Source organism: Mobula hypostoma, chromosome 11 (assembly GCF_963921235.1).
Source record: "Mobula hypostoma chromosome 11, sMobHyp1.1, whole genome shotgun sequence".
Classification (NCBI taxonomy): Eukaryota; Metazoa; Chordata; class Chondrichthyes; order Myliobatiformes; family Myliobatidae; genus Mobula; species Mobula hypostoma.
This window is the reverse complement of record NC_086107.1, coordinates 68,265,719-68,280,819: the sequence shown is the minus strand read 5'-3', so window position 1 is coordinate 68,280,819 and position 15,101 is coordinate 68,265,719. Positions and strand designations below refer to the sequence as shown.

The 15,101-nt window shown below is 41.1% G+C and overlaps 1 protein-coding gene across 3 annotated transcripts in view; it reads left to right on the top strand.

Annotated features, from left to right (window-relative positions):
• The window catches only part of syt13 (synaptotagmin XIII), a 32,274-nt gene extending 17,554 nt beyond the window's left edge, over nt 1-14,720 (top strand). Inside the window, exons 4-7 of one of the 3 annotated variants that reach the window (XM_063062227.1) lie at nt 894-1,204; nt 2,775-2,892; nt 11,398-11,607; nt 12,430-14,720. In XM_063062227.1, coding sequence (XP_062918297.1) covers nt 894-1,204; nt 2,775-2,892; nt 11,398-11,607; nt 12,430-12,512 — 722 coding nt within the window. In that variant the 3' untranslated portion in view covers nt 12,513-14,720. Of the gene's footprint in view, nt 1-893; nt 1,205-2,774; nt 2,893-11,397 lie in introns of all 3 variants that reach the window. The other 2 variants (XM_063062229.1, XM_063062226.1) reach the window with 2 other exon arrangements.
• The last annotated feature ends 381 nt before the right edge of the window (nt 14,721-15,101 follow it).

The window sequence follows — 15,101 nt, the reverse complement described above, 5'->3', positions numbered from 1 at the left end:
CTGCTGGTCTTCTATACAACCTTGTCCAGGCCTGCGCCCTGGAGAGTGAAGACTTTCCAGGCACAGATCCATGGTCTCGCAAGACTCACGGATGCCTTTATACTTTTTTTTATAATTCGATGGCAAGCACAGTTGTCAATTGTGTGCATCAGGTTACCATGAACAGCACCAGACAAAAAGTCATTTGGTCCAAGCCTAGCCTGTGCTGCTTTCTAACATGAGTCACCTAATCTTGATCCTATTCCCCACTTGCAAAGTCTTGTAAAAACATGTATATAGCAGAGATTGTACTTCCTAACCACACTGTGTTGTAACCATCCTGTTAAACATTTTTTTATTATTTTGACTTTGAGCCATTAGAATTATAGTGCCACACACCAGCAAAGCATCACTTATTATTTAATCCCTTATAATCCTTCACAAACTGGAAGGTTTCTGTTAGGATATCATAAATCATCATCCTATAGTTCCAAGTCTCCTAGTTAATATACTCTACCACAGTATAGTGATTGCAATCGAGTCCCCTTTGGGACCGGATGGAAAAGAGATGAAATTCATGTTCAGTATCTCAATGACAACACTGGTATTCTAATATCTTCTGGCAGTGGAAAAAACCTTTTGAATTTTGGACTTCCTCACTTAGAGTTGCTAAACTACCTACTATCATTTTTTTTTTAATTTGATATTGATTTTTTTTATTCCAAAATTGTGGTGAGAGCCCTGCTGTGGTACATTAGCTGATATCCTCCAAAGATACTTTCAGGGTTGAAACCCCTCCATTAACTATTTCTTGGGTCCTTATTTATTAAACCCTCAATTGTTAGATGTTGAATAATATTACTGCCATGGCCCCACACCTAGCCTTGTTTGAATCTTGTTTTATTGTCTTCCAGCCCAAAACACAAACATGGTGGAAAACGTGAACCGCAGTGATAGTTACGTGGTAGCTGCCTTGATCACGAAACTTGGGAAGGCTGAGGCCGAGACCTCTATCCAGGCAAAGACCCTGCACCCGGTTTGGCAAGAGACTCTGACATTCCCCGTCTTAGAGGAACATATGCGGGGGGCAACTTTAACCGTGGCTGTCTACAGCTGTGATAAGTATTCCAGGCAGAGCTGTGTGGGGGAAGCTCAGCTCAAGCTGTGTGATGTGGCAGTAGAAGAAAGGACGGAGTGCTGGATCAGACTGACAGCCCCTCTAAAGGTACCTTTCTTCTTCCTCCCCAGTTCAACCTGCTCACTGATGTTGCTAAGTGGTGGAACCTTAGGGATGATAAGCATCTCTGAAAAGCAGTGCGCCTCTGTGTCATCAATGGAGCAACTGCCTGTAGGATGTGAAAATATCTTGGTTTGATTATTATAACTTTTTTTTAAAAAGGGAAGTATTTGCTTTAGAATTGACCAGTGTTTCAAAATGGGAGTTAGAAATGTGTTGTTTGTCGCTAATGGAAAATGTACAGTAAATCAACTGTATTTCTAAAAGAATTAATTTACAGTGTGGATGCTTTGCAGCAAGAGTTCCAGTGTTTCGAACCAGTAACAATGAAAACGGTGATATATTTCCCTCTCCCTGAACAGGGAGAAATGGCAGTGCCTCCGCTTCCTAAGGAGGTTGAGGCGAGCTCCACTGACAGCATCCTGACAAGTTGCATCTCCATCTGGTATCTGGTCTGGAAGCGGATGAGCATCGAGCCAGAAGTCCCTACAAAGGACTGTTGGAACAGCTGAGAGGATCATAGGGGCCTCCCTACCATCCATCGAGGACATTTAGCAGGAGTGTTGTGTGTGCACTGTTGTCTCTAGGCTGAGGATAATGCCCTCCAACACTGGTGTCTTTTGGCTGAGGTGACAGATCACTAACACTGGTGTCTCTAAGCTGAGGATAATCCCTCCAACACTGGTGTCTTTTGGCTGAGGTGACAGATCACTAACACTGGTGTCTCTAAGCTGAGGATAATCCCTCCAACACTGGTGTCTTTTGGCTGAGGTGACAGATCACTAACACTGGTGTCTCTAAGCTGAGGATAATGCCCTCCAACACTGGTATCTTTTGGCTGAGGTGACAGATCACTAACACTGGTGTCTCTAAGCTGAGGATAATGCCCTCCAACACTGGTGTCTTTTGGCTGAGGAGACAGATCACTAACACTGGTGTATCTAGGCTGAGGTGACCAATCTCCAACAAATCCTTTCTCACCAGAGACCACAGGCCCAGCCTCCCTCCGTTTCTGCACAATCTATTAGAAAGCCTGTCACTGTCCTCGGCACAGTATTTCCCTGGATTGGGAATTCACTGCCTCAACAGCCAGGCGACATGATTACAGGAATTGTGCAGTTTTAATTATTCATCTGGAGGGAATAACTCTACTGTCATGGCACTTGTTTAGATTTTAACATATGCTTTCAATGTCTTCATAAAAGTAGTAGACAAGGTAAATGTGGAGCAGTGGATTTGTAACGCGTTTTTCTCTTTATCACAAATAGGACTGATGGGAATCCAGTTAGGTTTGTTCACTTCATAGAAAAGTACAGCACAGGAACAGGCCATGTCGCCCACAGAGTTGTGCTGAAGCAGCTAAAAAGCAAATCAAGAACATCCAAACACTACTCTGTCCTACCTACACCATGTCCATATCCTTGCATCTTCTTATATCCATGTGCCTATCCGACCGGCTCTTAAAAGCTTCCAATGTACCACCATACCAGGCAGTGCATTCCAGGCATCCACAACTCTCTGAGTAAAATAATTCACCCAGTATTGACATGTCTTTCAGAATTCCTCGCTTGGTGAGATCTTGCTTTCCATCAACTTCCTTCCGGCTGCTAACCGTCTGATTGTCATCATTATGAAGGCACAGAACTTAAATCCCAACAAGCTGAATGATCTGATAGGTAAAGGAACCGTTTCTGTCTCAATGTGCATATTCTTTATTTTATTTTAAAATCATTTACCTTTGCTCTTGTGTTCCTGTGTCACATGATGTTCTCTGATTAAGGTGAAGAGCAGTGTGTAACGAATTGCTGTGGCATTTTCCTCCAGTGATAACCTCACAGGTGTTCATAGGGTCATGGAATCATACAAGCATGAAACATACGTCAAGTCCACCCCTATCAAGCATCCATTTACACTAATCCAACATTAACCCATGTCACCATCAATTCCCCTCTTATTCTATCACTCATTTAAACACCAGGAGCAACTTACAATGGCCAATTATTCTATCAGCCTGCACGTACTTGAGCTAGGGGAGAAATTAGAACCGAAGTCAAAGGACTCCACACAGAGAGCATTGACGGTCTGGAGTGAATCTAGGACACTGGAGCTGTGCAGCAGCAGCTATGCCAGGCACCCTACCGTGCTACCCATCAGATTTGGCCTCTGCTTACTGCCTTTCCAGGTGCCTCCTACTTAAATATAAAGTAAGTCCTTGCCCTATAAGCTTACCACTGTCTGATAATAACACACGCAAAATGCTGGGGGAACAGGTGTGGCAGTATCTATGGAAATGGAAAAACAGTAAACATTTCGGGCGAAGACGCTTCTTCAGGGCTGAAAAGGAAGGGGAGAAAACACTCTTTTCAGCATCTTCCCTCTTCCCCTTCAGTTCTGAAGAAGTTGTTTTGACCCGAAATGCCCACTGTTTATTCATTTCCATAAATGCTGCCTGGCCTACTGAGTTCCTGCAGCATTTTGTGTGTGTTGCTTTGGATTTCCAGCATCTGCAGTCTTTCTCATGTTTATGACTGACTGATAATCGGCCAAGTTCTCCCATTCCCCACTTGCAAGCCCCAACAATTTGCAGCTAAGTTTTCAGTAAAGTTTGCAGGTGCTTTATAATCTCAGTTGCTTCACCATTTGATCACAACCTAGGCCAATGATGACCAAATATGGCATAATAGTGAGCAGAAATTACTTTACCTCCCAAAACTCTAGTCTATTACTCCCACAACTAAGAACTAGCAGAAGCTACTCTGCCAGCTTCTGGCAGATCAGAGCAATGAGCAGCCCCCGGGGATCAGAAGCATAAGCGGCAGCTCTAACTTTTAATGTAACTGAGCTGGGGAGCCATCCTACTTTGAAAGCTTTTGCAAAAAGTAATGACTGAGTGGTGCAGCTGTTTTATTAAAACTGTGATTTAACTATCTCTTATCTGTTAATGTTTTTCCAACTAACCAACAGGGCCTTGTTTGAAAATAAGCCCTAATCTCTACAAATAAACTAAATAAATTGGCACAGTAAAACTCAATTATTTCCACCCAGGAGCAGTATATATTCAGGGCAGTCTGCATAGCAATTAAAGTCCTATTGTTTTGAAAAATTAAAATGAAACTAGATTTGATCAGAAGCACAATTACACATAACTATAAGACTTAGCTACAGAAAATATAAAAGCCATGTAAAAAGGCAAAGTTATGAATGACATGGGGGCTTTCAATATGCAGGGTGGTTGGGGAAAATCAGGTTGGTGCTGGATTTCAAGATAAGGAATTTGCAGAATGCCTACAAGATGGCTTATTTGAGCAGTTCGTAGCTGAGCCCACTTTAAAAAAAAGGCAGTTCTGTATTTGGTGTTGTGTAGTGAACCAGATTTGATTAGGGAGTTTAAGGCAACGGAACCCTGAGGAGTCAGTGGTCATAATATGATAGAATTCACCCTGTATTTTGAGAAGAAGAAACTAAATTCAGATGCATCAGTATTACATGTGAAGTAAAAGGAACTACAGAGGTATCAGAGAGGAGCTGGCCAAAGTGATTGGAAGGGACTAGCAGGGATGATGGCAGAAGAGCAATGACTGGAGATTCTGGGAGGTGGTCGGAAGGCTCAGGATCGATTCATCCTAAAGAATAGGATGGCACAACTTTAGCTGACAAGAAAGTCAAAGAGAGCATACAAGCAAAAGAGAGAGAATATAACATAGCACAAATTATTGACAAACTAGCAGATTGGGAGGCTTTAAAAAAACAGAAGGAATTAAAAAACAAGGAGAGAAAAACGAAATATGAAAGTAAGCTAGATAATAATATAAAAGGATATCAAAAGTTTCTTCAGATATATAAAGAGTTAGAGAGGTGAGAGTGGATAATGGACTCCTGGAAAATGATGCTGAAGAGTTGTTATGGTCAAGGAAATGGTGGACAAACTCAGTATTTTGCATCAGTTTTCACTGCGGAAGACACCAGAAGTCTGCCAGAAATTTGAGAGTGTCAGGGAGCAGAAGTTACTGTAGCTGCTATTACTAAGGAAAAGGTGCTTGAGAAGCTGAAAGGTCTGAAAGTAGATATGTCAGCTTAATCAGATGGACTACACCCCAGGGTTCTGAAAGAGGTAACTGGAGAGATTGTGGAGGGATTAGTAATGATCTTTCAAAGAATCACTAGATTCTGGAATGGTTCTAGAGGCCTGGAAAATTGCTGATGTCTCTTCACTCCTTAAGAAGGGAGGGAGGTAAAGGACAGGAAATTAAAGGCCAGTTAGTCTGACCTCAGTGGTTGGGAAGATGTTTGAGTCCATTATTCAGGATGAAGTTTTGGGTTACTTCGGTGATAAGATTGGCCGAAGTCAGCATGGTTCCCTGATGGGGAAATCTTGCCCGACAAATCTGTTGGAATTCTTTGAGGAAGTAACAGGTAGAATAACAAAGGAGATTCAGTGGATCTTGTTTACTTGGGTTTTCGGAAGGCCTTTGACAAGGTGCCACGCATGAAGCTGTTAAACAAGGTAAGAGTCCGTGGTATTACTGTAAAGATATTTGCATGGATAGAAGATCGACTGACTGGCAGAATGCAAAGAGTGGGAATAAAGGCCTTTACTGGTTGGCTGGCAATGATTAGTGGTGCTCCACAGGGTTTGACATTCTTTTCATGTTATATGTTAATGATTTGGTGATGAAATTGATTGCTTTCTGGCCAAGCTTGTAGAAGATACAAAGATAAGTAGAGGGGCAGGTAGTGTTGAAGAAGCAGGGTGTCTGCAAAAGAACTTAGACAGATTAGGAGAATGGCCAAAGAAGTGACAGATAGAATACAGTGTAGGGAAGAGAAGGAATGACAATTCTAAATGGGTAGCAATTGCAGAAATCAGAGGTGCAAAGGGACTTGGGATTCTCATACAGCATTCCCCAAAGGTTGACTTGCAGGCTGAGTCAGAAGGCAAATGTAATGTTAGCATTCATTTTGAAAGAACTAGAATACAAAAGAAAGGATGTAATACATTGGCCAGAATGCACTTGGAGTATCGTGAACAGTTTTAGGCCCCTCATCTAAAAAATGCTGAGTTGGCATTGTAGAGGGTCCAGAGGAGTTTCACAAGAATGATCCTGGGAATGAAAAGGTTAACGTATGAGGAGCATTTGATGGCTCTAGTTTTGTACTCACTGGAGTTAGAAGAATGAAGGGGGATCTCATTTAAACCTATTGAATATTGAAAGGCCTAGAATGGACATGGAGAGAATGTTTCACACAGTGGGGGAGTCTAGGACCAGAGGGCACAGCCTTAGAATACAAGGATGCCCTTTTAGAACAAAGATGAGGAGGAATTACTTTAGCGGAGGGTGGTGAATCGGTAGAATTCATTGCCACAGACTGCTGTGGAGATCAAGTTATTAGTATATTTAAAACAGAAGTTGATGAGTTCTTGAATATAAGGGCATTGAAGATTACAGGGAGAAGGCAGCAGAAAGGGATTGAAAGGAATAATAAATCACCCATGATGGAATTGCTAAAAGATTTGATGGGCTGAATGGCCTAATTGTGCTCCTAACTTATGGTCTTTTGGTCTTAACCGTGCCCAGTATTTAAGAATATAATCCAGGCCAATCCTCACTGTAAATTGAAGCATTTCTCCACTGTCAGGTGCCCTGGGTATCATATGCAATGCTATTTTCACTTGTTCATGATGGATATTAATAGTGAAGGAATAGCTTTTTGGAAAGCTGAGGATAAAGAGTAAAAGGATAGTTCTTGGAAAGGTGATGCTTCTTGATTAGTAAGGGCATCAATATTTATGGGGAGAAGGCAAGAGGCTGGGGTTGAGAGAAAGAAAAAATCAGCCATGATGGATTGGCGGAGCAGACTCCTATTTCCACCGTTCTTAAATAGACTAAGGCATCTTCTACAATTAAGTATATCCTGTGAGTGGTGTATGTATTCAGCCATAGCGCTGAGAACATTTTTCCATTTTCTGCCTGTGGAGACAGGTTCACTGTCAGATTTAATCCATCTAGATTAAGATTCCATCAGCTCTGCACCACTTGGGGACCTTGGCCAATTTAGAGGTCTGCTTCTGTGTCGTTTTAATCTCTATGATTTATCTTGAGTACAATATTCAGTTAGTTTTAAATAATGATTTGGTTGGGCACTCAAGATTTGTTTGTTGTTTTCAACTAACACTGCTACTATAAGAGAAATACAGTGGATTCTGATTCACTGGTTAATCAGGGTAGCCACTTATTTGGGATAAAGAACAAAATCTAATTGAGAAAATTGCGGGGAATCCTTTTGTTTATTTGGGACACAATGCTGCTTAATTAAGACAAGAGACTGCTGCCGAACAGTTTCTAACTAGTGTCAGTTGCATGTACTTGTGTGGCCGTTAGACACTACACCATGCTTAGAGCAAACAGTTTTAAATAGCATCAGTTGTGGGTGTTTGTGTTCGAAAAGCAGTGATTTTTGTCGCTAATAGTTGGCAAGAAATCAGCAGTAAGATTATTCAGAACTATTTTGCTCACTGCAATTTCAAGTATTCAGGTGTGGAGAGGGCAGAAACAGCTGGAAATGAAAATGAAATTATTTCACTACCTCAGTACCAAACAAGAGAAAATCTGCAGATGCTGGAAATCCAAGCAACACACATAAAATGCTGGAGGAACTCGGCAGGCCAGGCAGCATCGATGGAAAAGAATACAACTGATGTTTTGGGCCAAGACCCGTCAGCAGGACTGGAGAAAAAAGATGAGAAGTCCATTTCAGGCCATTTTAGATGATTTTCATCTATCACCTTGTGTTTCTTCTTCTTCCCACCCCCCACCCCCACCCACCTTCTTACTTAGTCTCCTCATCGTTTTTTCTCTGGTCCTGATGAAGGGTCTCGGCCCGGTATGTTGACTGCATTCTTTTCCATAGATGCTGCCCGGCCTGCTGAGTTCCTCCAGCGATATTGACAATCATCTTGAATGTTACAATGAAAATGAAGATTTAGAGGATGCAATCAACTAAAGCATTGTATGAAGGCAGTCCATGATCTGCACTAGGTGCCTGCGATGATTTTGTTCATTTACATTCAATCTAAAGAACCTGGCAGTGAACACTAGATGAATTCCTCTCTCAATAATTATTAGTAACTAATATGCAATTCTATAGTACTGTAGTATTATTGATAGTGTTCTAATTTGTTCCGTATTTCATTTGAATACCTAATTTGTTACTCAGAAGAACAGTAGGTTTTTTTTATACCTTCTACAAAAGGTAGTAGATTCGGCCCAGTACATCACGGGTAAAACCCTAAAAACTATTTAGAACATCTACATGAAACACTGTCATAGGAAAGCAGCATCCATCATCAGAGATCCCCACCACCCAGGTCATGCTCTCATCTTGCTGCTGCCACCAGATATAAGCTACAGAGCCTCAGGACTCGCACAATCAGGTTGAAAAACAGTTACTACCCCTCAACCATCAGGCTCTTGAATAAAAGGGGATAACTACACTCACTTGTCCCATCACTGAAATGTCCCTACAACTAATGATCTGGCTTTAAAGATTCTTTATCTCATTATCTCATGTTCTCATTATTTATTTATATTTGAATTTGCAGAGTTTATTGTCTTCAGCGCTCTGGTTGATCTCTCATTGTTCCTGTTATAGTTATTGTTCTGCAGATTTGCTTGAGTATAATGAATCTGTGTGGTATGTGGTGACATATATGTACTTTGATAATAAAATTTGCTTTGAACTTTTAAAATTATTATCATGAAACTAGCTAATTGGGCCAAAATGTACAGATCCCGATGTGGCTCAATTTACCAGAATCCACTGTATTAGTCACCTTGCACGTAGCCAGGTAGTACAAGCAACGATTTAATAATCACAGATAATGTTTTAGTCATAGAGTAGTACAGGGTGGAAACAGGTCATTTGGGCACATCTGGTCAATGCAAACCATGGTGCCCAGCTAAGCCAGTCCCATTAGCCTGCATTTGGCCAGTATCTATCTAACTTTTCCTATCCATCTATTTATGCAAATGCCCCTTAAATGTCATTATTGTACCCACCTCAAGTGCTTTCTTTGCAGCTCGTTCCACATAATGCACCATCCTCTATGTGAGGAAATTGCTCTTCAGATCTCTTTAAAAACTTTCCCCCACTCACCTTAAATCTATTCCCTCCAGTTTTTGGTTCCTTTTCCCTGGGAAAAGACTAAATACAATCACACTATCTATGCCCCTCATGATTTTATGCACCTCTATGAAATTATCCCTCAACCTACTATGCTTCAAGGAATAAAATCCAAGTTTGTTCATTCTCTCGCTCAAGTCCTCAGGTTCTGGCAACATATTTGTAAACCTTGGCACACATTCCAGCTTAGTGATATCTTTCTATAACCAGGCAACCAAAAATGTACAAAATACTCCAAATGTGGTTCTTACCAATGTATCGTACAGCTGCAACTTAACATCCTAACTCTTACAGGCAATGCACTAACTCATCAAACACTTTCAGCAAAGTAGGTTCCTCTACTCTGCAACACTCTTCAGGACCCTAACCTACACTGTACGTTCTATCCCCGTTTGACTTCCAAAAATGCAACAACTGTTTGCTAATCTTTGCCCCACTTACACAGCTGATCAAGATTTCCTCTGCAATATTGTGATAACCTTCTTCACAATCTACAATACCACCTATTTTAATATTATTTGAATATGCCTTGTACATTGTGACCCAGTAATGTTGGTCGAGAGGTTAATATTAGCCATTCATTTATTCAGTCTAAATTATTGGTATTTTCTTTTTAAACAAAAATTTTCAGAAAATAATCTGCCAGGGGAAAAGAGGGCTGGTGTCGCTTCCCTTTCTCCCACAGTCCACTCTCCTCTACTAACATATTCCTTCTTCTCCAGCCCTTTACCTTTCCTACCCACCTGGCTTCATCTATCACCTTCTAGCTGGTCCTCTTTCCCCTCCCCCAACCTTTTATTCTGGTGTCTTCCTGCTTCCTTTCCAGTCCTGAAGAAGGGTCACGTACTGTTTATTCATTTCAATAAATGCTGCCTGACCAGTAGTGCTGAGGAAACAGAGAGTCTGCAGAGAGACTTGGATATATTGGGAGAATGGGCAAAGAAGTGGCAAATGAATACAATGTTGGAAAGTGTATGGTTATGCACTTTGGCAGAAGAAATAAATAGGCAGGCTATTATTTAAACAGGGAGAGAATTCAAAGTTCTGAGATGCAATGGGATTTGGGAGTCCTCGTGGAGGATACCCTTAAGGTTAACCTCCAGGTTGAGTCGGTGGTAAAGAAGGCGAATTCAATGTTGGCATTCATTTCTAGAGGAATAGAGTGTAGGAGCAGGGATGTGATGTTGAGGCTCTATAAGGCACTGGTAAGACCTCACTTGGAGTACTGTGGGCAGTTTTGGGCTCCTTATTTAAGAAAGGATGTGCTGACGTTGGAGAAGGTTCAGAGAAGATTCACTAGAATGATTCCGGGAATGAGAGGGTTAACATATGAGGAACGTTTGTCCGCTCTTGGACTGTATTTCTTGGAGTTTAGATAAATGAGGGGGGAACTCATAGAAACATTTCGAATGTTGAAAGGCATGGACAGAGTGGATGTGGCAGAATTGTTTCCCATGGTGGGGGAGTCTAGTATGAGAGGGCATGACTTAAGGATTGAAGGGCACCCATTCAGAACAGAAATGCGAAGAAATTTTTTTAGCCAGAGGGTGGTGAATCTATGGAATTTGTTGCCACGTGTGGCAGTGGAGGCCAAGTCATTGGGTGTATTTAAGTCAGAGACTGATAGGTATTTGAGTAGCCAGGCCATCAAAGGTTATGGTGAGAAGGCAAGGGAGTGAGACTAAATGGGAGAATGGATCAGCTGATGATAAAATGGCGGAGCAGACTCAATGGGCTGAATAACCGACTTCTGCTCCTTTCTCTTATAGTCGTATGGTCCTATGGACCTGCTGAGTTCCTCCAGTATTTTGTGTGTATTGCTCTGAATTTCCAGCATCTGCAGAATCCCTTGTGTTTATTATTACAGAAGTTTTGTATGTGTTCTAAGGAATAACATAAAAAATGTGTCATTTTGAGTGCCAGATTAAGGCTATTAATGTCTATTTAGAGGATATGTTACCACACTTGTGCTCTAATCGTCTGTGATTTGGTTCTTTTAGATATGTCAGTCAAGCTCACTCTCATGCACCAATCCTTGAAGCTAAAGAGAAAACATACAAGACATGTTAAGCACAAGATTAACCCAGTGTGGAATGAGATGATAATGTTTGAGTGTCCTTATGAAATGCTATGCAAAGCCAGTCTTGAACTGGAATTATTGAATCAGGACTGTACCAGGCAAAATCATCTCCTTGGAAAATGCAACCTCGGTATGAATTACACTGACTTAGAGTTAAGTCACTGGCAGGAAATGCTGGCCAACCCCAAGAAACAGATTGCAATGTGGCATAAACTGCATGAATAATCACCTTCTCTCTCAGTCACATTCACTGGCAAAGTTCAAGCTTCAGCAGATTCATTTCCAAAGTTTCCTGCACCCGTTGATGCCATGGCCAATGTTCAGTTTTCCATAAGCTATATAAATCCCAGTGCTCACATAGTGGGAAAGGTTTAAACAAAAAGCTATTCAGTGGCTGCAGCTGAAGTGTGTACTGAGCCCTGCAGCTTGGGGCCTACTTCTTATTGTGGCTTCTTTTGTAAAATGGTTGCACAGAACACAGTTAATTTTTTTTAATGGATCTGTTTGCAGCCCAATTAACTGTCCTTCAGAGGAACTCACGAGGCCCACTTCAGTGCCAAAGACGAATGCCAATCTGTGCTCAGCCCCCTTATGAGTATCTCCTCCATTCAATTTCCCTCTCTCTACTTCATCAACTTCCCTCCCCGCCGCTCCTTCCTCCCTCAATTAAAAGACCCTTGTAACCTGTTCTGGCATTCAAAAAGTTCTTATCTCATTTGATCAGTGTCCTCACCCTCATTTTCTTGATAATCCCTGTAACCCTCAACTCTTCTTTAGACTGAAATTCTAGTTCAGCTTTGAATATGCTTAATAACTCAATCACGTCTTCCCAACCTCCTCCTTTCTAATTGTCCTCACCATCTTCTGATCAGCACCTTTCCTTCACTTCTCTGAATTACTGCCTTCCACTGTCTTCACCTGCCCCTTTCATTCATGACCTATTCTCTTCCAGGATACAGCAGAGGACCATTACCAGCAAAAGAGTGGGTCAACATTGAATGCCTCTTCAACCCTGAGCTGCCTGAGGATGCCTAGTAACTGAGTGCAAATTTCCAGCCATGTGGAAATGAAGATGGAGTCTCACCTGCATGATGTGGTGGCGTACTCTGCCACATTTCAACTGGTGGCTCTAACAGAAATCAATTTCTAATCATTGAAGTGGAAATATTAATGTGATGAAGATGGGTTTATTAATCCATTATTTGTGGTATCCCATCATCATCACCTAACTGATTTTATTGAGGTTCAATCATTTTAACTGAGAAGCCACAATATGGTCTTGATGTAGCTGCACCTGAAATGTTCTCAAACATCATTATTCAAGTTCCTGCTTTTAATTCATTGCTAAGAAGAAGAAGCAGACAGTTCTAAATGGAAAATAATTCCTCAACATTTTATTATCTTAAAATTGGATGTGATGTTGAATTTCAACTCTTTCAAATAACTGAACTCAGGAGCACATTAACTTTTTATGCTTCAGCTGATTGGGACAAAGGGTCATGTCTGTTTATCCTGAAATTATATCCACTTGATCACCATGTTCCTGTGTTTAACAAACTCATTGGATATCTGCCACTGAGTGTTCCAAATAGTACTTTCAGCTAAAGGAAGGCACAAAGCAGCATTAAGCAGTGCATTTTGCAAGCAGGAGTGTTAAAAGTGGGGATATTTATGGACTAAATTGTAAGCTCAAAATGGTATTACAACATGATTGCAGCAACAAGAGACATTACTCTATATTGACTATTTTAATCAACATTTACCTCAAGTCTTTTGAATCTTTAACCATTTGAACTTGAATGACCAGCCAAAAGTTCTATTTGAAGGTGTGGGAGACCAAAAGCATTCATATGTCCAGATACATTAATTATTCGATGCTAATATACAAATACAAAAGTATTTTTAAAAAGAACAATGGAAATGTCAATCTTTTCAAAAGAGATGGAATTTATAAAAAATTAAATACCATATCGATCCCTGTCTGTCTAGAATACTGCACACAGTTTTGGGCTAAAATTATGACTTTATAATGATAGTATGGTTTAAAATATTAAATTATAAAGATGCATAAACAAGGCTTGCTTACTTGTGGATTTAGAAATGTGACAACTTATCAAAATGATTAAGGGATTTGGTAGGGTTGACACCAATAAACCATTCGCTCTTTTTGTGAGAACTGTGACGAGATTGTATAACCTGAAATTGAAACTGGGGTATTTGGAAATAAAACCATACAACAATTTGATTTCTGTCAACCGGTTCAGATATGGCCCAAGTGCTGAGTGAGAGACGCTGAAGCAGGTCGATAGTTCATAGACTTTAATGCAAACAGTGTTAAAGGGAAAAGAAAACAGTAAACGCTAGGCCAACCAGGACAGTTAACTAATACTCTCAAATGGAAAACGAGGCCTACACTGCGGCTGAAAAGAACAACTAAGAATAAAACAAATAGCGCTAGTCTTCAGAGTCAGTTGACTTGACAGTCCGGTTTCTCGGGCAAGGTCGAATGCAGGCAGGCAGTGAGGTGTTGTTGTGTCCATGTCCAAGTCTCAACAAGCACTACGAAGACAAGTACGGAGTTAAATACTATCACAATGAAATAATAATTAGCTGACATGTGCATATTCACAAGTGTAATTGACGTATCTACTGCACTGCCAAATCCATAATTGTGACACGGCCACCCTCTCTAGGCATAGCCCCTGAGGCACCACAGATCTGTGTCCGCTGGAATTTCCGGATCAACGACTTGTCCAAGATGTCCTTCACCAGGATCCAAGTATGTTCTTCTGGTCTATACCCTTCCCAGTCCACAAGGTACTGGACCTTACCACGTACCCAGCGAGATGCCAGGGATGACTCGAGAGACTTGGGGAAACATGAGAGGGAGGCATGGGGAACTCGAGAGGCAGGGAGACTCAGGGATCCAGAAAGACTGAGAGACCTGAGAACCTCAAGTAAGATCAAGAAACGTCGAGCAAGGCCAAGAAGGAGGCTTGGGAATCCTCGAGATGGGGAGGACATTGAAAAACCCTAAACACATTGAATAAACCTTGGAAACAACCGGAAAAAGAAAACCCTGGGAACATAGAGAAAAGTCTTTGGGAAACCTTGAAACCTAGAGAAGGAACCTTTTCAAAACTTGCTCAGTGTTTTATCTTTCACAATTTTTCCAGAGACAATTAGGATATGCTCTCAATTTTACAGATCAAGACAGGATCGACAGGTTTCTTTCATTGCTCAGCTAGTTTAATTTAGTTTAAATTAAAAGAACAACTAAGAATAAAACAAATACCACTAACCTTCAGAGTCAGTTGACTTGATAGTCCAATCTCTCAGGCAAGACGGAATGCAAGCAGGCAGTGAAGCGTAGATGTGTCCGTGTCCAAGTTTCGATAAGTATGGAGTTAAATACTATCACAATGAAATAATAATTAGCTGACACATGCATATTCACAAGCGCAATTGCCATATCTACTGCGCTGCCGAATTCGTGGATGTGACAGATTTCCATGCAAAGATCATTGGAGGCCTCAAAGTTGCTTTCCCCAATGCTCAGTCAAATTATTTTTTTTACATTTTTTGTTCAGTGAGGTTATAAAAGTAGATACCTGTTGTTGAGGT